General features: G+C 38.9%; 1 protein-coding gene across 10 annotated transcripts in view; it reads left to right on the forward strand.

The window, feature by feature from the left end:
- Window positions 1-20,427, forward strand: part of FARS2 (phenylalanyl-tRNA synthetase 2, mitochondrial) — a 616,343-nt gene that overhangs the window by 171,486 nt on the left and 424,430 nt on the right. For all 10 annotated transcript variants that reach the window (XM_035030777.1, XM_035030780.1, XM_035030779.1 and 7 more), the window contains one exon: window positions 12,609-12,768. In XM_035030777.1, the coding sequence (XP_034886668.1) occupies window positions 12,609-12,768 (160 nt within the window). The remainder of the gene's footprint in view (window positions 1-12,608; window positions 12,769-20,427) is intronic.

Genomic DNA, 20,427 nt, shown 5'->3' on the forward strand with positions numbered 1-20,427 from the left:
ATGTTTCTACCATTGTAGGTTACAGATCTCTTCTCCCGAGCTGCTTTCAGGATTTTCTCTTTGTCTCTGAGACTCATAAGTTTTACTATTAGATGTCGGGGTGTTGACCTATTTTTATTGATTTTAAGGGGTTCTCTGTGCTTCTTGGATTTTGATGCCTGTTTCCTTCCCCAAATTAGGGAAGTTCTCTGCTATAATTTGCTCCATTATACCTTCTGCCCCTCTCTCTCTTTCTTCTTCTTCTGGGATCCCAATTATTCTAATGTTGTTTCGTCTTATGGTATCGCTTATCTCTCGAATTCTGTCCTCGTGATCCAGTAGTTGTTTATCTCTCTTTTTCTCAGCTTCTTTATTTTCCATCATTTGGTCTTCTCTATCACTGGTCCTCTCTTCTGCCTCATTTATCCTAGCAGTTAGCACCCCCATATTTGATTGCACCTCATTAATAGCCATTTTGATTTCTACTTGGTTAGATTTTAGTTCTTTTACTTCTCCAGAAATGGTTTCTCTAATAACTTACATGCTTTTTTCAAGCCCAGCTAGTATCTTTAAAGTGATGATTCTGAACTCTAGATCCGACATCGTACTAATGTCCATATTGAGTAGGTCCCTGGCAGTCGGTACTACCTCTGGATCTTTTTGTTGAGGTGATTTTTTCCTTCTTGTCATTTTGTGCAGAGGAGAAGAGATTAATGAGAGAACAAACTGCTAACAGGGTAATAATGTTGCCAGAAAATATACTCTAAACAAATCAGAAAAGAGCTGAAGCAGTGGGAAAAGAAACGGAAAGAGACAAAAAAGAAAAAGAAAAAAAAGAAAAAGAAATAGATAAAGATAAAAACAAACAAAAACAGAACAAAACAAAAAAAAAAACCAGAATGTGATCAAATATGATCAGGCTGGTATATAGATCAGTGCCACACACTAGATTTTGGGTGTATTTTGGTCTGTTAGAAGAAAGTGCCTCCCAAAATATTAAAGAAAGAAAAACTTACATATGTACAAAAATAAGGGTTGATATGATGAAGGGATGGAATATGACTGTAAAGATGGAAATTATAAAAAATTTTATAAAAGGAGTTGATAAGAAGTTGTTTGAAAAAGGAAAGAAGAGGATTTAAAAAAAGAAAAAAGAAAAAAAATGGAGAGAATGTGATCAGGCAGGGGAGTAGAAAAAAAATATACACTAGAGATTTAGGGTATATTTTGATCTGTTAGAAGGAACTATCTCAAAATATTAAAGAGAGAACAACTTATATATATATATGCCAAAAATACGGGTAACTACTATGAAGGGATAGAATATGACTCTAAAAATGAAAAATAAAAATGAAAAATAAATTTTTTTTTTTTAAAAAGTGATTGATAAGATGTTGGTAGAAAAAGGGAAAAAGAAAAATCCCCCCCAAAAAAAAAGACAGTTAAAAAAAATTAACTTTGAAAGACTAAATAATCATCGTAAAAAGGCCATGAATTCTATGTGCATTATTCCCCTAGCCTTGGAGTTCTGCCATTCTCATTGATGGGTAAACTTGGTCTTGGCTGAGTGTTCTTGCTGATCTTCTGGGGGAGGGGCCTGTTGCCGTGGTTTCCAAAAGTCTTGCTGGAGGCGGAATTGCCCCCCCTCGCCCCCTTCCGGGCTAAGTAATCTGCTCGGGTTTTCTCTCCAGAGCTTTTGTTCCCTGCAGTCTTTCTGTCGAGCTTTGGAGGCTGAGAGTGAAAATGGAGGCCTCCCAATCTCCGCCTCGGAGGAGCCGAGAACTTGCGGTCCCGCTCCTCAGTGAGTCCCCAGAGAAAAGCCGTCAGTCACTCCCATATTCCCGTCTCCTGCCGCACTCCATGCTCACCCGGCTTGTGACCGAGCGTTTCTATCTCTGGCACCTGACCTTGTGTGGAGCCTCCAAACCCAGCAGATCCCTGCATTGCGCTTCCGCACCTCTCCTCCCGGGGGAGGAAGGGGAGTCTCCCCGGATCTGCCGCTTGTTGGGTCCCTGCTGGAGGAGCAGGGGCCCGACTGTGGCGCAGATCACAATTTATGGCAACCCCGAGCTGAGAGCCCGCGCCTGGGCTCCGCCTCTGCAGCCGGCTTCCCCGATCCGATACCTGGGAGCTCTGCCGCCCTCAGGCACCCCCGGTCTTTCTGTGACCCCGAGGGTCCTGAGACCACACTGTCCCATGAGGGTTCCACGCCCTGCTTAGCCACCAGTGTGACGTCCCTCAGCGGAGCAGACTTCTAAAAGTTCCAATTGTGTGCTCCGCGGCTCTATCACTTGCCAGAAGCGGCCGACGGAGGCCCCTCCCCCGCCGTCTATCCTCCCGAATATCGCCTCAGATTCACTTCTCCGCACGTCCTACCTTCCAGAAAGTGGTCGCTTTTCTGATGAGAGAGTTGTTGCTATTCTTTTCTTCGATCTCCTGTTGAGTTAGTAGGTGTTCGGAATGGTTTGATCCCTATCCAGCTGAATTCCTGAGAGGAGATGAAATCCAGGTCTCCTACTCCTCCACCATCTTGCTCCACCCTGTGGTTTGCTTTTTAATTTCTACTAATGTCATAGATTAGAAATAATATGCCAGTGTTGTTTTAATTTGCATTTCTCTTTTGAATATCTTTCACATGTTAAGGGTAATTTTCATATCTTTTTTTTGGTGAATTGTGTACTCGTGTATCTTACCCATTTTTCTAGTGAAATTTTCTCAATTCTTAAAAGTTCCTTATTTATTTGGGTATTTCCCTTTGTCTTGTTGTTGCCTAGAAAATTTTTTCTTTCTTTTTCTTTATTTTAATTTCCATGTAGAAGGGCCTGTATGTTTTCTTCTTTTTTGTTAATGGATTTTAGTTTGTAGTATTACAGTCAGAGTGTAGCTTATTATTTCTTATTATGGGACATACTTCTTATTTCTTCCTAATGGAACATACTTACATTTTTATTCCAGTCTGATGTATGATCAATTTTTGTTCATGTTGTCTGGGTGCTTGAGATGAAAGTGTATTTTATATGTTAGGGGAGCAAGATATATATATATTATTCCCTTTATTAGTTATGTTTTTTAGGCCTTCTGTCTTCTTAGTTGATTTTGTGTACTTGATTTTATACTAAGAATGGTGTATTAAATTCTCCCAGTATTAGTGTGTCTAAGTGTGTCTTTTGCATCTCCTAAGGATTTTTCTAAATATTGTGGTTACTGTCTTATTTGATTTGCAAATATTGATAAGTACTATGTATTCATTATGATTTGAAAATATTATTTTATTTATTTTTAAAGATTTTTATTTATTTATTTGACAGAGAGAGAGAGAAAGAGAGCGAGTGAGCACAAGCAGGGGGAGCAGGAGAGGGAGATGCCAGTTTCCCATTGAACAGGGAGCCTGATGTGGGGTTCTATCCCAGGACCCTGGGATTATGACCTGAGCCGAAGTCAGATGCTTAAATGAGCTGCTGGTGCCCCGTGATTTGAAAATTTTAGAATTAATATGTCTTCTTTTTCGTGTTGAGTTTTTTTTTTTGTTTTTTTTTTGTTTTTGCTTCCATTTTACCATTTCTGATTTCATGATTGCTGTGCTTAATGTTTTGTTTCCATTTGTTTGTTATCCTCTCTCTGTTCCTTTATTTTTAACATTGTTTTAGGTGTGTTTCTTGTAAACAGCATATAGTTGGGTCTTGCTTTGTGATCATATTTAATGTCTTGTTTTGTTTTGTTTCTTTTAGATGAGGTGAATCAAGTCCATTCACACATATTGATATGCCTGATATGTTTGGTCTCAACTTTGTCAGAATATTGTGTAGTTATGTATTATTTTATATTCAGCATATTTCCTTCTCCACCAGGTATATTTTATTTTATTTTTTACTTATTTTTTTTTATTATGTTGTGTTAATCACTATACATTACATCATTAGTTTTTGATGTAGTGTTCCATGATTCCCTGACTGAGTATAACACCCAGTGCTCCATGCAGTACATGCCCTCTTTAATACTCATAACTAGGCTAACCCATCCCTCCACCCTCTCTTCTCTAGAACCCTCAGTTTGTTTCTCAGAGTCCATAGTCTCTCATGGTTCATCTCCCCCTCTGATTTCCCCCCCTTCATTCTTCCCTTCCTGCTATCTTCTTCTGCTTCTTCTTTTTTTTTTTTTTTAACATATTATGTATTATTTGTTTCAGAGGTACAGGTCTGTGATTCAACAGTCTTGCACAATTCACAGCGCTCACCACAGCACATACCCTCCCCAATGTCCATCACCCAGCCACCCCATCCCTCCCACCCCCCACCGCTCCAGCACCCCTGTTTGTTTCTAGAGATTAAGAATTCCTCATATCAGTGAGGTCATATGATCCATGTCTTTCTCTGATTGACTTATTTCGCTCAGCATAACACCCTCCAGTTCCATCCACGTCGTTGCAAATGGCAAGATTTCATTCCTTTTGATGGCTGCATAATATTCCATTGTATACATATACCACCTCTTCTTTATCCATTCATCTGTCAGTGGACATCTTGGCTCTTTCCACAGTTTGGCTATTGTGGACATTGCTGCTATAAACAGCAGGGTGCAAGTATCCTTTCGGATCCCTACATTTGTATCTTTGGGGTAAATACCCAGTAGTGCAATTGCTGGGTCATATGGTAGTTCTATTTTCAACTTTTTGAGGAACCTCCATACTGTTTTCCAGAGTGGCTACACCAGCTTGCATTCTACCAACAGTGTAGGAGGGTTCCCCTTTCTCCACATCCCAGCCAGCATTTGTCCTTTCCTGACTTGTTAATTTTAGCCATCCTGACTGATGTGAGGTGGTATCTCATTGAGTTTTTGATTTGGATTTCCCTGATGCCAAGTGATGTTGAGCACTTTTTCATGTTTCTGTTGTCCATTTGCATGTCTTCTTTGCAGAAATGTCTGTTCATGTCTTCTGCCCATTTCTTGATTGGATCATTTGTTCTTTGGATGTTGAGTTTAAGAAGTTCTTTATAGATTTTGGATACTAGCCCTTTATCTGATATGTCATTTGCAAATATCTTCTCCTATTCTGTCGGTTGTCTTTTGGTTTTGTCGACTGTTTCTTTTGCTGTGCAAAAGCTTTTTATCTTGATGCAGTCCCAATAGTTCATTTTTGCCCTTGCTTCCTTGCCTTTGGTAATGTTTCTAGGAAGAAGTTGCTGCGGCTGAGGTGGAAGAGGTTGCTGCCTGTGTTCTCCTTTAGGATGTTGATGGACTCCTGTCTCACATTGAGGTCTTTCAACCATTTGGAGTCTATTTTTGTGTGTGGTGTAAGGAAATGGTCCAGTTTCATTCTTCTGCATGTGGCTGTCCAATTTTCCCAACACCATTTGTTGAAGAGACTGTCTTTTTTCCTTTGGACATTCTTTCCTGCTTTGTCAAAGATGAGTTGACCATAGAGTTGAGGGTCCATTTCTGGGCTCTCTATTCTGTTCCATTGATCTATGTGTCTGTTTTTGTGCCAGTACCATACTGTCTTGATGAAGACAGCTTTGTAATAGAGCTTGAAGTCCGGAATTGGGATGCCGCCAGCTTTGCTTTTGAACAGTTGTGTTTCCATTTTCATTGGTTTCCATGAATTTTTGTAATTCTTCTTTAATTTCCTGGTTGACCCATTCATTCTTTAGTAGGATGCTCTTTAGCCTCCATGCATTTGAGTTCTTTCCGACTTTCCTCTTGTGATTGAGTTCTAGTTTCAAAGCACTGTGTTCTGAAAATATGCAAGGAATGATTCCAATCTTTTGGTACCAATTGAGACCTGATTTGTGACCTAGGATGTCATCTATTCTTGAGAATATTCCATGGGCACTAGAGAAGAATGTGTATTCTGTTGCTTTGGGATGGAATGTTCTGAATATATCTGTGAAGTCCATTTGGTCCAGTGTGTCATGTAAAGTCTTTATTTCCTTGTTGATCTTTTGCTTAGACGATCTGTCCATTTCAGTGAGGGGGGTGTTAAAGTCCCCCAATATTATTGTATTGTTGTCGATGTGTTTCTTTGCTTTTGTTATTAATTGCCTTATATAATTGGCTGCTCCCATGTTAGGGGCATAGATATTTACAATTGTTAGATCTTCTTGTTGGATAGACCCTTTAAATAAGATAAAGTGTCCTTCCTCATCTCTTATTGTAGTCTTTGGTTTAAAATCTAATTTGTCTGATATAAGGATTGCCATCCCAGCTTTCTTTTGGTGACCATTAGCATGATAAATGGCTTCCCCCCGCTTCACTTTCAATCTGGGGCGTGACTTTGGGTCTAAAATGAGTCTCTTGCAGACAGCATATCGATGGGTCTTGTATTTTAATCCAATCTGATAGCCTGTGTCTTTTGATTGGGGCATTTAGCCCTTTTATATTCAGGGTAACAATTGAAAGATAGGAGTTTAGTGCCAGTGTATTGCCTGTACATTGTGACTGTTACTGTATATTGTATGTGTTCCTTTCTGGTCTATGTTGCCTTTAGGCTCTCTCTTTGCTTAGAGGACTCCTTTCAGTATTTGTTGTAGTTTCGTGTTTGCAAATTCCTTTAGCTTTCGTTTATCCTGGAAGGTTTTTATCTCTCCTTCTATTTTCAATGAAGCCTAGCTGGATATAGTATTCTTGGCTGCATATTTTTCTCATTTAGTGCTCTGAATATATCCTGCCAGTCCTTTCTGGCCTGCCAGGTCTCTGTGGATAGTAGGTTACAGATCTCTTTTCCTGAGCTGGTTTCAGGATTTTCTCTTTGTCTCTGAGACTCGTAAGTTTTAGTATTAGATGTCAGGGTGTTCACCTATTTTTATTGATTTTGAGAGCGGTTCTCTGTGCCTCCTGGATTTTGATGCCTGTTTCCTTCCCCAAATTAGGGAAGTTCTCTGCTATAGTTTGTTCCAATATACCTTCTGCCCCTCTCTCTCTTTCTTCTTCTTCTGGGATCCCAATTATTCTAATATTGTTTCATCTTATGGTATCACTTACCTCTCAAATTCTTCCCTCGTGTTCCAGTAGTTGTTTATATCTTTTTTCAGCGTCTTTATTTTCCATCATTTGGTCTTCTGTATCACTAATTCTCTGTTCTGCCTCATTTATCGCAGCAGTTACAGCCTCCATTTTTGATTGTACCTCATTAATAGCCTTTTTGATTTCAACTTGGTCAGATTTTAGTTCTTTTATGTCTCCAGAAAGGGTTTCTCTAATATCTTCCATGCTTTTTTCAACCCAGCTAGTATCTTTAAAATCATCATTGTGAACTCTAGTTCCGATATCTTACTAATGTCCATATTGATTAGGTCCCTGGCAGTCTTACTGCCTCTTGTTCTTTTTTTTGAAGTTTTTTTTTTCTGTCTTGTCATTTTTCCAGAGGAGAGTAGATGAATGAGGGAACAACATTCTAACAGTCTAACAACATCCCCCCAAAAATATACAGTAAACCAATCAGAGGAGACCTGAAACCGGGGGAAAAGAAAGGGAAAGAAAGAGAAAAGAAAAGGAAAAAGAAAAAGATAAAAACAGACAAAAAGAAAAAAACAGAATATGATCAAATATTATCAGGCTGGTGCATAGATCAGTGCCACACACTAGATTTTGGGCCTATTTTGGTCTGTTAGAAGATTTATTTATTTATTTTTAATTTATTCCTGAGAGACAGAGAGAGAGAGAGAGACAGAAGAACGCTCCCAAGGAGCAGGGAGCCCGAGGCAGGACTTGATCCCAGGACCCTGGGATCATGACCTGAGCCGAATGCAGTTGGTCTGTTAGAAGAAAGTGCCTTCCAAAATTTTAAAGAAAGAAAATCTTTCTTGTACAAAATTGTACAAAAATAAGGGTTAGTATGGTGAACGGATGGAATATGAGTATAAAGATGAAAATTATAAATGATTTTATAAAAGGAATTGATAAGATAAGAATTTGGTTTAAAAAAGAAAGAAGAGGATTTAAAAAAAAAAAGGGAGAGAATGTGATCAGGCAGGAGACTAGAACAAAGGCATGCACTAGAGATTTAGGGTATATTTTGGTCTATTAGAAGAAACTGTATCCCAAAATTTTAAAGAGAGAAAAACATATATATATATATATATATTTATATAAATAAATAAGGTTAACTACTATGAAGGATAGAATATGACTCTAAAAATGAAAAATAAAAAAGATTTTGTAAACAAGCAATTGATAAGATGTTGGTTGAAAAAGGGAAAAAGAAAAATTGAAAAACAAAAAAAAAAAAGAAAAAGAAAGTTAAAAAAAAATTAATGTTGAAAGACTAGAGAATCATGGGGAAAAAGCCATGAATTCTATGTGCAGTATTCCCGTAGTGCTTGAATTCTGCCGTTCTCATTCATTGGGAAACTTGGTCTTTGCTGGCTGTTCTTGCTGATCTTCTGGGGGAGGGGCCTGTTGCCGTGGTTCCCTAATGTCTTTGCTAGAGGCAGAATTGCCCCACCCTTGCTGGGTCCGGGCTAAGTAATCTGCTTGGGTTTGCTCTCAGAAGCTTTTGTTCCCTACAAGCTTTCCGCACAGCTTTGGAGGATGGGAGTGAAAATGGCGGCTTCCCAATCTCTGCCTCGGAGGAGCTGAGAACTCGGGGCCCCACTCCTCAGTGAGCCACCAGAGAAAAGCAGCCAGTCACTCCTGTCTCCCCGGTCTCCAGCCGCACTCTGTGCTCACCCGCCTGGCCTGTGATTGAGCGTTTCTTTGTCTGGCACCCGACCCTATGTGGAGTCTCCAAACCCTGCAGATCTCTGCATTGCGCTACCGTGCCGCTCCTCCCGGGGGAGGAAGGGGAGTCTCCCCGGATCTGCCGCTTGTTGGGTCCCTGCTGGAGGAGCAGTGGCCCGACTGTGCCGCGGATCACGGTTTATGGCAACCCCGAGCTGAGAGCTCACTCCTCGGCTCCGTCTCTGCAGCAGCTTCCCTGCTCTGATACCTGGGAGCTCTGCCGCACTCAGGCACCGCTGGTCTCTCTATGACCCCGAGGGTCCTGAGACCACACTGCCCCAGTGAGGGTTCCACCCCCCTCTTAGCCACTGGAGCGACGTCCCTCAGCAGCGCCGACTTCTAAAATTCCGATTTTGTGCTCTGCTGCTCTATCACTTGCCAGTAGAGGCCAATGGAGGCCCCCTCCCCAGCCATCTATCCTCCTGAATAGCGCCTCAGATTCACTTCTCTGCATGTCCTACCTTCCAGACAGTGGTCGGTTTTCTGTTTGGAGAGTTGCTGCTATTCTTTTCTTCAATCTCCTGTTGCTCCTCCCTCTTATTTTGTTTTTATATTGCTTTTAAATTATTTTTTGCCTTTCTAAAAGGTTCATAGTTTTGTTTTAACGGTAACTTTTGTATTTACAGCTTTTTAAAGCTGTCATTTCACTGTTTTCTTGATTAACTTACTAGTTTGTTTGAAAGGTGGTCTTTAACTATTACCTATCTTGTATACAGTAACCAATGTGTGTATTTCATTTTTCACTTCTACTCCCTCTCCTTCCATTTCTTGTTCCATTATTTGTGCTTTCTTTTAGTCTCAAATCTATAATTTTATACATTAATGTGTTAGTCATATTTAATGTGTGCTGGGTTATCTTTTGCTTGAATAAGATGCTTTGGTGAATTCAAAAAGAGCTCTTTAATGTGAAATTCCCCATGTTCTTGTATGTTTACAGCTTTTTCTATAGACCTGATATGCAAAAGCCAGTGTTGCTGGGTATAAAATTCTTGGTTCATAACTTTTTCTTTGTTTTTTGAAAAAAATTTATTATTATTGAATTGTTTGAAAATATAGCTCCATCATTGCCCTGTTTTGTATGTTGTTTTGAAGAGTCTGATGCTAGTCTAATTTCTTTGCGTTTCCAATTAATTTGATCATTTTGCCTGGAGGCCTAGGGGATTTTTTTCCTCTTCATCTTTTAGGTCTGGTAGTGTTTACCAACATATGTCTTGTGTTTTGTCCTCTCAGGTGTATTTTCTCAAGTACTTATTTTATCTAGTGCACAATAGTTCTGCTCTTGTGTTCTGTTTCTCCTCTTTCAGGGACTTCGAATTATATACATGTTATTCCTTCTTTGCATGGCTTCCGTTTCCACCACTTTCTCTCTGACTCTTCTTTCTTCACCTCATTGTTCTTACCTTGGTTGTCTTCCTGCTTTTCTTCAATGCCCTGATTAAATCTTTAGTGAGGCCTTTCTTTCCTGTGTACTTCATAATTTAGACTTCCATTCTGAGATAAATTTCTTCTCTTTCCTTCCTTAGTTCCATCAACTCTGTTTTCATTTCTTCCTGTTTTCCATACATTTTTGTCTTAATTTTTGAGTTTCTGACTCAAGCAATTATTTATACCCCCAAATGCTTGTTTTAGTGTATTTAATTTAGTCTTGAAGTATTATGTTAACCTTCTTGACTTTCTTTTTGAGGAAAAGGGAAAAGGGTTATATTTTCATCAGTTCAACTGTATTGAATGGTTTCCTGATTTTGTGGGGGGCAGCAATAATTCTCTGTAGCTTTATTTCATTTTCTTCTGTTACTTTTTGTGGGTTTTTGGTTGTTCAGGAGATTTGTAGGTTGTCTTGGTGCCCTCTTCTGTTAGTGCAGCAAAGTGCAGAGTTTTCAGTGGAATTTTTTGTGTTTTTTGGATTTTTTTTGGTGAGGTGGGGAAGGGAATGATTTTATAAATCCTGTAAGTGTTTAGGTTTGCTTTATTTTATGGAACTCTAAGTTTTCTCTTTTGCTTTTTTTTACTCCTCCCCACCCAGTTGCCAAAGGATGTCTTTCGTAATTTTCATCTTTTTCTCTTCCCTTGTAACTATGCCTTTTGAGGACTGTCACTTTTAATTGGTCATGCTGTCCCTTCCTTGTCCCTAGTCACATCTCCTAGAATACTTGTAGTACTTTCACACTTATGGCACTTACTCTTTCTAGTGGTGATTTTAGATCAACTTTAATACCTCACTAGTTCCCCTTTTCTCTCTTCCCCTCTATTTTTCTCAGCTTGCCCTGACTTATCTCAAAGGTAATAAGTGGGATGCAAATATAATAGCTCCTTTTCTCTGGGATTTATTTAACTTGCGTGCCTGACTTACTTCCTCCCTCCCTCCTTCCTTCCTTCCTTCCTTCCTTTTTACGAGCAATCATTTTAAAATGTGGGCATTGTCTGTTTCATGTGAGGGCATGGTGTTTAATAGTTTTATTTGCTCTTTTTGTTCTCAGTTACTTTTAGAATAGGTGGTGAAAGGCATAGACTTTGGCAGCTGCATTGTCTTCAGCTCTCATAGGACTAATTTGAGTTCTAGGATGGCAGAATTTTTTTCTGAGAAGATTTTGGTTTGATTTGCTGGGCACTTAGAGGAGCTATCAGTCTGTGATTGCCTTAGTCCATGTTCACAGCCTGAGGTTCTATCTCTTGCCCAGGTAATGTGACCCCTAACTGCAAGTCTGTACAAGAATATTGTATTCATCCTTATCATGGGGTAAGTCCTTTAGGACTATTTATTTGATAGCCCAACTTGGTCAGGCACTGTGGACTTTCACTTGAGCCTCATTTGCCATGGTAAGCTGTCACAACCAACATTCAGCTTTTCAGTTGATAACACTGGATATGTAAATATTCTCAGTGTTCCTGTCTGGCTTATGCTGGGCTTTTTTTTTTTTCTTTCTGGTTTTGTGCTTTCTTGTACAGTTTTAAGTTATTCCTCTCTATTGTGTTAGTTCTATGCTTTTAAGAATTTTTGTATATTCTAGTAGATTTATGAGGTCCTAATTATTCAGCCCAATATTACTGGAAACAGCAGTTGACTTTTTTTGTTAAAACATTTAAAAAATTTTATTTCTTTGGACGTTAGGTGGAAAGAATGATAGATTCATTTGCTCAGTTATCCATCTTGAGTCCTCTCCTAGAAGGTGAAGATCTGCTTTGTTGTTAAAGATGGGGACACTTTATTTTAGTGGTAAAACAGCTCATGACTAATAACAGGTGTGATTAATAATGATTGTGATGATAATCAAAATTATTTAGCCATTGCAATGTGCTATGCTTTTCATATATTTATTTAATTATCACAAAGTCTCTTAATTTAGTGTTATTATATCTACTTTACAAATCATTACCTGAAACTTATTTACCGTAATACTTGTCCTAGTTCACTCCAATAGTAAATGGCAAAAATATGTTTCAGGTCCTGTCCTGGGCTTTGGAGATAACAAGGTTAAGCAAAGTCCAACATGCTTCTTGCCTTCATGAACTTTACAGAATTTAATTCTTGGATTATACTTTCTTACATAGTCTCAGGTCACACTGTAAGGACTCTGTAGGATGGTCAGGAATATAATTTTAGAGTCTGAAAGCCTGATTCACTGATATTTGCACTAGCATTGAAGATAATGTCTCTTTTGAGGAAATGGCTGTAAGTTAAGTCAAAGTAAAATGAAGAGATGAGAAAAGATCAGAACAGCGTCTTTTAATTCCCTAAAGACTCTCCATTACATGTAGCACAGTGCTTTGTTCAAAGTCAGTAGTAAATGAATGTTACTTTCAGTATGTTCATTGACTAGAAGACTTAACGAATTTTATTCCCACACTATGTTTTTTCATGTAGGCTGGCCAGGATACTATTTTTATTTATGCATGTTATTTCTCTTGGTTTACAGTTATTTGCTGGCATGAAGGATGGAGAAGGTCTACAGCTCTTTGAACAGAGTTCTCGCTCTGCCTATAAACAAGAGACACATACCATGGAGGCCATGAAGCTCATCGAGTTTGACCTTAAGCAAACACTTACCAAACTTGTGACACATATTTTTGGAGATGGTAGGTATCAAATGACTTTGTCTTTCTTTGGGGGATTAAATATTTAACAAATACCATCTTTCTTGAAGTCATTAAGTCTAGGTGTGCTTAGATTTTTTTAGTCTAAGTTGTGGCTTAGTGTTTTTCATCCTCCGTGAGGTAGAACTTATGGATTTGCTGGTTCATTTCACTTGAGGAGCAGGAGGACATGAAAATGGAATTAGCTTGAGAAAGAAAAATGATTACAACCTTTGATAAGAATGATAATGGATTAGGATCGTGGAGAGAAAGTCTATTGGCTGATTAGTATTATTTTATTACTACATTATCATTAATATAGTACTTGGATTGATGGGGCAAGATTCTCAACCATGTGAGTTGGCCCAGTGGAAGATTTTGTATGTTGGCATACTGATTACTGTTATCAATAGCAAACATATTAACAGTGAATTTCCTGGAGGAAGAACAATCTTTTTAAGACCTGGATTCTCACTTTAGTCACTCACTCTCCCTTATATCTCCAGGATAGTTTTTTGTCTGTAATGCCCCCCACCCCCTTCACTATTTCTAATTTATTGAGACAGTATTTTGCTTATTTTTAGAAACATGTAAAGAGAAGGTTAGGGGATTTTTTTTTTAAATTGTGACCTGTATTTTATTTTTTAATTTATTTTATTTATTAAAGATTTAATTACTTATCTGACAGAGAGAGAGAGAGCACAATCAGGGGAAGCGGCAGGCAGAGGGAGAGGGAGAAGCAGGCTCCCGGCCGAGCAAGGAGCCTGATGTGGGGTTCGATCCCAGTACCCTGGGATCGTGATATGTTCTGAAGGCAGACGCTTAACTGACTGAGCCATCCAGGCGCTCCAATCGTGACCTATTTTTTAAAGGATGTTTAGAAGACAGAAGCCTAGCATGGTTAGGATTCTCTTTTATTCTCCTACTATTCTTACAAAATTTTTTAAGGAACAGCTTTATTGAGTTATAATTGATACAAAATAAGCGATACATATTTAAAATGTACAAGCTGCTAAGTTGACATTCAGGAAACTGAACATATGTACACACTTTTATGAGTTTTGACATATGTATGCACCTATGAAACCACCAGCAGAATCAAGATAATGAACATATCTATCACCCAAAAAAGTTTCTTTCTGTTCCTTGGTAATCTCTCCTTCCTGCTCTTCCTTACAGTTCCTTATCCCAGGACATCAGTGATCTACCCTCTGTTACTATTGATTAGTTTATACCTTCTAGATTTTTATAAATGGAATCCTATGATATGTACCCTATTTTTGGGGGTGGGGTGGGGCTTACTATAATTATTTTAAGATCCATCCATATTGTAGTGTATATCAGTAGTTCATTTCTTTTTATTGCTCAGTGGTATTCCATTCCATAGTTTATTTATTCATCTACACATTCATATTTGTTTATTCATCTACCCATTGATAGACATTTGGATCATTTCCAGTGTTTCACTATTACAAGTAAAGTTATGCACATTCATGCACAAGTCCTTGTAAGAACACATGCTTTTATTTTGCTTTGGTAAATACCTAAGAGTGGAATGGCTACACCATATGGTAGTTGTATTTTAACTTTCTAGGAAGCCACTGAACTGTTAGCTGATGTGGTTGTGCCATTTTACATTCCTTTCAATAGTGTATGAAAATTCCAGTTGCTCTATGTCTTCAACAGCACTTAGTATGTTCAATCATTTTATTTTATTTTTATTTATTTATTTTTTGTAGGGAGAGAGAGAGAGGTGAGTAGGGGCAGAGGGAGAGGGAGAGAGAATCTTTTTTTTTTTTTTTAATTTTTTATTCTTATGTTAATCCCCACACATTACATCATTAGTTTTAGATGAAGTGTTCCATGATTCATTGTTTGTGCACAACACCCAGTGCTCCATGCAGAATGTGCCCTCCTCAATACCCACCACCAGGCTAACCCATCCTCCCACCCCCCTCCCCTCTAGAACCCTGTTTGTTTTCAGAGTCCATCATCTCTCATGGTTCGTCTCCCCCTCCGATTTCCCCCACTTCATTCTTCCCCTCCCGCTAGCTTCTTCTTCTTCTTCTTCTTTTTTTTCTTAACATATATTGCATTATTTGTTTTAGAAGTACAGATCTGAGATTCAACAGTCTTGCACAATTCGCAGCGCTTACCAGAGCACATACCCTCCCCAGTGTCTATCACCCAGTCACCCCATCCCTCCCACCCCACGCCCCACTCCAACAACCCTCAGTTTGATTCCTGCGATTAAGAATTCCTCATATCAGTGAGATCATATGATACATGTCTTGGGAGAGAGAATCTTAAGCAGGCTCCATGCTCAGTGTGGAGTCTGAGGTAGGACTTGATCTCATGACCCTGAGTCCATGACTTGAACCGAAATCAAGAGTCAGACACATAATTGACTGAGTCACCCAGGTCAATCATTTTAATTTTAGACATTCTAATAGGAGCATAGTGGTATGTCAAAGAAGCATTCAGCATATATAAAGAACGCCTCCAAATAAACAAGCAAAAAATCAACCTAAGAAATGGGTAGACATTTGGTGAAGGTGACAAATGGTGTAACTAGAATGACTAATGAACATAGGAAAAGATGTTCACCCTAATTAGTAACAAGGGAAAAGCAAATGAAAACCACTGTGAGTTATTGATTGTCATTTTTCATATGTGAAAACCTACATACCTAACATTTGTAAATGTTGACAAAGATAACAGAAAAATAGGATGAAATACACAGTGTTGGCTGTATGTACGAGTCTCAGTTATCATTCCCCCAGCTGGAAGTTGAGTGTTCACCTACTATTAATTTATGTCTATTTTTTTGTACCTCCAGATTTCCCTACTTATGTGTGAGTTCAAATTGTATTTACAAAGGTTCTTTTTCTAATTCATTAAGCCTCTGCTGCCCTGTTTTAGCAAGGTTTATTGGAGCATCTCCACTGCTGTATTGTAAAATGAATAGTTAATGTAATATTTAAGAAACCACTAAATAATCCTGTATATTCTTTATATTCCTGTCCTTTTAAAAAGAGTACATCAACTTCCTGCTACTGTCTATTTCCAGCAGGCAGAAAACGGTATTAGGGAGGAGGTACAAATCAGGCTTCCAAGTGTGTTCATAGTGTTTTATTAAAATCAAAAAGACATGAAGTTAAATATGACAAAATGTTACGATTTCATAAAACTGAATGGTGGGTGAATGGATGTTTGCTATTTTCTCTTTCTGTCTCTTGGTATGAAATATTTTGTATTAAAATGATGTAATAGTGAAACAGTTTTCAGGTAGAGATTGCTGATGGGAAAATCCTATTATAACCAGTTTCTCTTTACCTTCATGATAAAAGAAAGGATTTGTGTTGGAGGGAGATGGATTGTGTTGTTCAGGCCATTTTCGAGGCAGGTTAGGGTAGAAGGGATGGTAGTATTGGAGGGAGAGATAGCGTTCCTTCTCCAGTAGCTTTACAAACAGATTGAGGACCATCTGAATTTTCCCACTGTCAAACCATGGAAAGAATTGTTTTTAGAGCCCTCTTTATTTAGGCCTTGCAAAACATTTCTGTCATCAAATGATTTGCTATTGATGAGGTTTAGGAACTGCCACCTCGTTAGATTACTGAGTGGTTCTGAATAGGCAGGTGGCCTCCTTTCTTAAAAGCTTAGTATTTGTGTTTTTCCTATTTGGTTAGTTTTCATTATTTTCTTCCCCTGCCACCTGGTTTAGTCCTCCCAGCCCCTTTACCCTTCAACTGAGTAATTCTTTCTTCTTTTTTCCCAACTGGAGAATTCTTATTTATCCTCTAGTGTCAACTCAGATGTCCACTAACCAGGGACCTTTCCTGGTGCTCATGCTGAGTCCCAGAGGTGCTGCCTCTTCTATGTGCTCATCTAAGCTCTCTCTGGGGGTGGGTTTTTATTTTTTGGAGCAGGAAGCACCATTGGATTTCCAGCACATTGCAGGCATCACGGTGTTGAATAAGTGAGACATAATAGCTTGTTTTCAAGGAGCCATGAAGCTTGACTCCTCTCACTGGGAAGCAGAAGTGTTATGGGAGCATGTAGGAGAGGCACCTCCTCTGAGATTTGGCATGTGCGCCAGGACAGGTTCCCGGCTGGAGGAAGTCAGAGCTGACGCTAGTCATTGAGCATAAGCACACAGCTCTACAGCATTAAGGAATGAAGAATAAAAGAGAAAGGAAGAAAAATGGTTAACAGAAAAAAAAATCTCGTGTCCACTGAGAGATGGTAGTGTGCAATCAGAAAAATTAAATTTAAGTTCTCTTTCCTCCACTTTGAAATCTTTAACAGGTCAATTAATGCTTTAAGCCTCAGTTTTCTTAGAACTTTTAAAAAGCCAAGGCAATAATACTTGTTTCCCCTGAGAATAAAATGAGGTAACATATGTGAAAGGTACCTTGTGAGGAGAAAATAGTAAATAAATGTGTAAATATGAAAAAAAAAATAAAGGGAAGAAAAATGAGGACACGGCAATAAAAACAGGGTAGAAATACAATACAATCAAAGAACAATAGTTACAGTTGATTTGTCTTTATTTTGTCTCATGAGATGAGATGTGGCTTTCTACCAGACTAGCACAGCAGTCAGATGGGTGTCAATGGTAGCTTCATGTCCTCTCTGAGTACCAGCAAATATTTTAAAAAGAAAACAATGTTCTAGACCTTGTATAGATTATAAAACCTTCCCAGGGGCCTAGGGGATTATTTCTCTGAATCTGGTGCTGGATTTCCTTTACGTTATTATTTTTAATATTTGTATTCGAGTAGCATTCAAAATCATGCATTGAGGTGAAAGTTTCCCGGTAGCAATTTTCCTTATAAGAGAACATTTCTGCAGTGTATGATTTCTCTGACTGTGGTGCCTATCTTACATGATGGGCATGTTCATGGCCAAGAATTGAGAATCTTAACTTTTGAAAGAGTAGTGAAGTTGCAGCCTCTCTATTTCAGACAATTTGCTTTATTTGCTTTATTTTTGCTTTATTTTAAAAATGCTATTAGCCTAGACTTTTAGGTTTCAGGTTTCATTACAGATGAGAGTCGCTATTTTATAAATCTTCAAATTCACATTTTGTTTGTAAGACTGAGTTGGCAGAATTGTGGAATATGGCGTTGAAGTAAAAAACCAACTAGTTTGGAGAATACGTGTTGTTCAGTGCACTCAAGTCTATCTGTGAGAAAAGCCTTTTATTTTTTCTTTCCTTCCAGCCATGAGATTATTTTTAACCCCATTCACACAGTAGCCAATTACCCTGAAAATCCTTAAAGACACATCTTCGCCTAACCCCGGCGTATCTTTGCCATATGTATGGCCAAGGGAGCTGTCGCCGGGAGGGGTGTGTGAGCTTGTCCCCAGGTGTGTTTGCATGTATAGAACATCTGCTAAGATGCTTCTTGGGTTGGATGCTAAGCAGGGTGGGAAGGTGAGTCAAACCCAGGTCCATGTTATGAACTACAAGGACAAGGAGGTATGTATCCTAAGAAACAGGTGCTGTGCGCTCTCCTACGGTTCACGCTGAATCTTAACAACTCCCTCAAGACTCTTGGCTGTTTCTTCTGCACTCTGAACAGAAGTGTCATGTTCTTCAGGCATTTCAGAGGATCATTTAACTCTTTTTTGGGGGGCGGGGGTGCTAGTTTCTGAAAAATTCCTTGGTAAACCTGTCCAGGTACAAACAACCTGGGTGTCATTTAGATTAATAATAGCTTTAATTATGGTAATGACAGTGCTAGAGATAATAATTAACAGTGTCAAAGTCTGCACACGGATCTTTTTGTTTTGACCTGCATCTATGATTATAATCTCTATTTTTTGTGGAACCTACACATGGAGAAATGCAGTGCTGTGAAGATCACACAGCCAGGAAGTGTTTGAGCCCGGTTTTATTAGCCCATTGGTCTGACTTTTGAGCCCAGGTTAGAGGTTAGCTCTTTTGAAAAGATAGAAAGTAATCATTTAAGTAGTATTTCAGAGACTGTGAGGTCTACAAAAGCCATGATGTCAAAAAAACCAAAAAGGAAAAACCTGGGCATCTCCCTAGGCATTCCCTTGTGACTCTCCCCATACCCTGACTCCTATAGCTAGCTTGGGGTAGAGCCCTATTTGCTACATCATATGCAGTTACAGTTTAAATAACAAAGATAATTTAAAACTTCAGATTCAGTCTTTCTTTACTTAGTTGATGAGCAGTAACTGCCTCAGCAGGGCTCAGAATTATCCAATAATTCTTTATATATTTGTTTTTATGGTCTAAGCCTGCTTTCCACTTTTTTGATGTTGTTGTTATTAATATCACCTTCCTTTGTTCTTGAAAAGCAAAATTAAAAATCAGAACACACTATTTCCTTGTGGCAATTTGTTGTTATTACAGCTGCTTTAGTGTTGGGGTTTTTTTTTCCCCCGCCTCTCCAAAGCAGTTTTATTATTTTCTGCTAACATTTCAATTGCACCAGCATCCTAAGGCTGAGAGATGTTACCAGTTTGGAATTAGAAAGAAATAAAATAACCCTTTAGACTGTTTTCATGCTTGTGGCATTTGCTGTCATTTTTAATGTTTCTAAATTGTTTCCCCAATATTTTGTATCATATTTGGCTGATCGTTTCTTTCAAAGCAACGGGGGTTTAGGATTTCTAATGTTTTAGTTTCACTTTCTGTCCTTCAGGATTTATAGCCCTTCTTCTGCACAGTCTTGCTAAACATTGGACTTCCATTTAGAAAGCATTGATCTCATAGCACAGTTTAGATTAACTAGTCTGATGGAAAAATGGACTGTGACCCTCTGCTATTGACTAGATATGTTGCCGGGGGCAAGTCATGTCTCTTACCTTTGTTTCAAATAAAAAAGACCTGTGATGGTCATTGAGGTGCATGTCCCAGGAGCCTCTCCAAGGACCCTGGCTGATGGGAGTACAGATGGCCTCCAGCTGTCAGTTCCTTTGGGAATTGCCTCAACTGGGGGCTGCCTCCTTGCTCAAGGACATGCCTTTCTTTTTTTTTAATTTTATTTTATTCTTATGTTAATCCCCATACATTACATCATTAGTTTTAGATGAAGTGTTCCATGATTCATTGTTTGTGCATAACACCCAGTGCTCCATGCAGAACGTGCCCTCCTCAATACCCACCACCAGGCTAACCCATCCTCCCACCCCCCTCCCCCCTAGAACCCTCAGTTTGTTTTTCAGAGTCCATCGTCTCTCATGGTTCGTCTACCCCTCCGATTTCCCCCCCTTCATTCTTCCCCTCCCGCTACCTTCTTCTTCTTTTTTTTTTCTTAACATATATTGCATTATTTGTTTCAGAGGTACAGATCTGAGATTCAACAGTCTTGCACAATTCACAGCGCTTACCAGAGCACATACCCTCCCCAGTGTCTATCACCCAGTCACCCCATCCCTCCCACCCCACCCCCCACTCCAGCAACCCTCAGTTTGATTCCTGCAATTAAGAATTCCTCATATCAGTGAGATCATATGATACATGTCTTTCTCTGTTTGACTTATTTCACTCAACATAATACCCTCCAGTTCCATCCACGTCGTTGCAAATGGCAAGATCTCATTCCTTTTGATGGCTGCATAATATTCCATTGTATATATATACCACCTCTTCTTTATCCATTCATCTGTCGATGGACATCT

Source organism: Mirounga leonina, unplaced genomic scaffold (genome assembly GCF_011800145.1).
Source record: "Mirounga leonina isolate KUSES-001 unplaced genomic scaffold, KU_Mleo_1.0 Mir_366, whole genome shotgun sequence".
NCBI lineage: Eukaryota > Metazoa > Chordata > Mammalia > Carnivora > Phocidae > Mirounga > Mirounga leonina.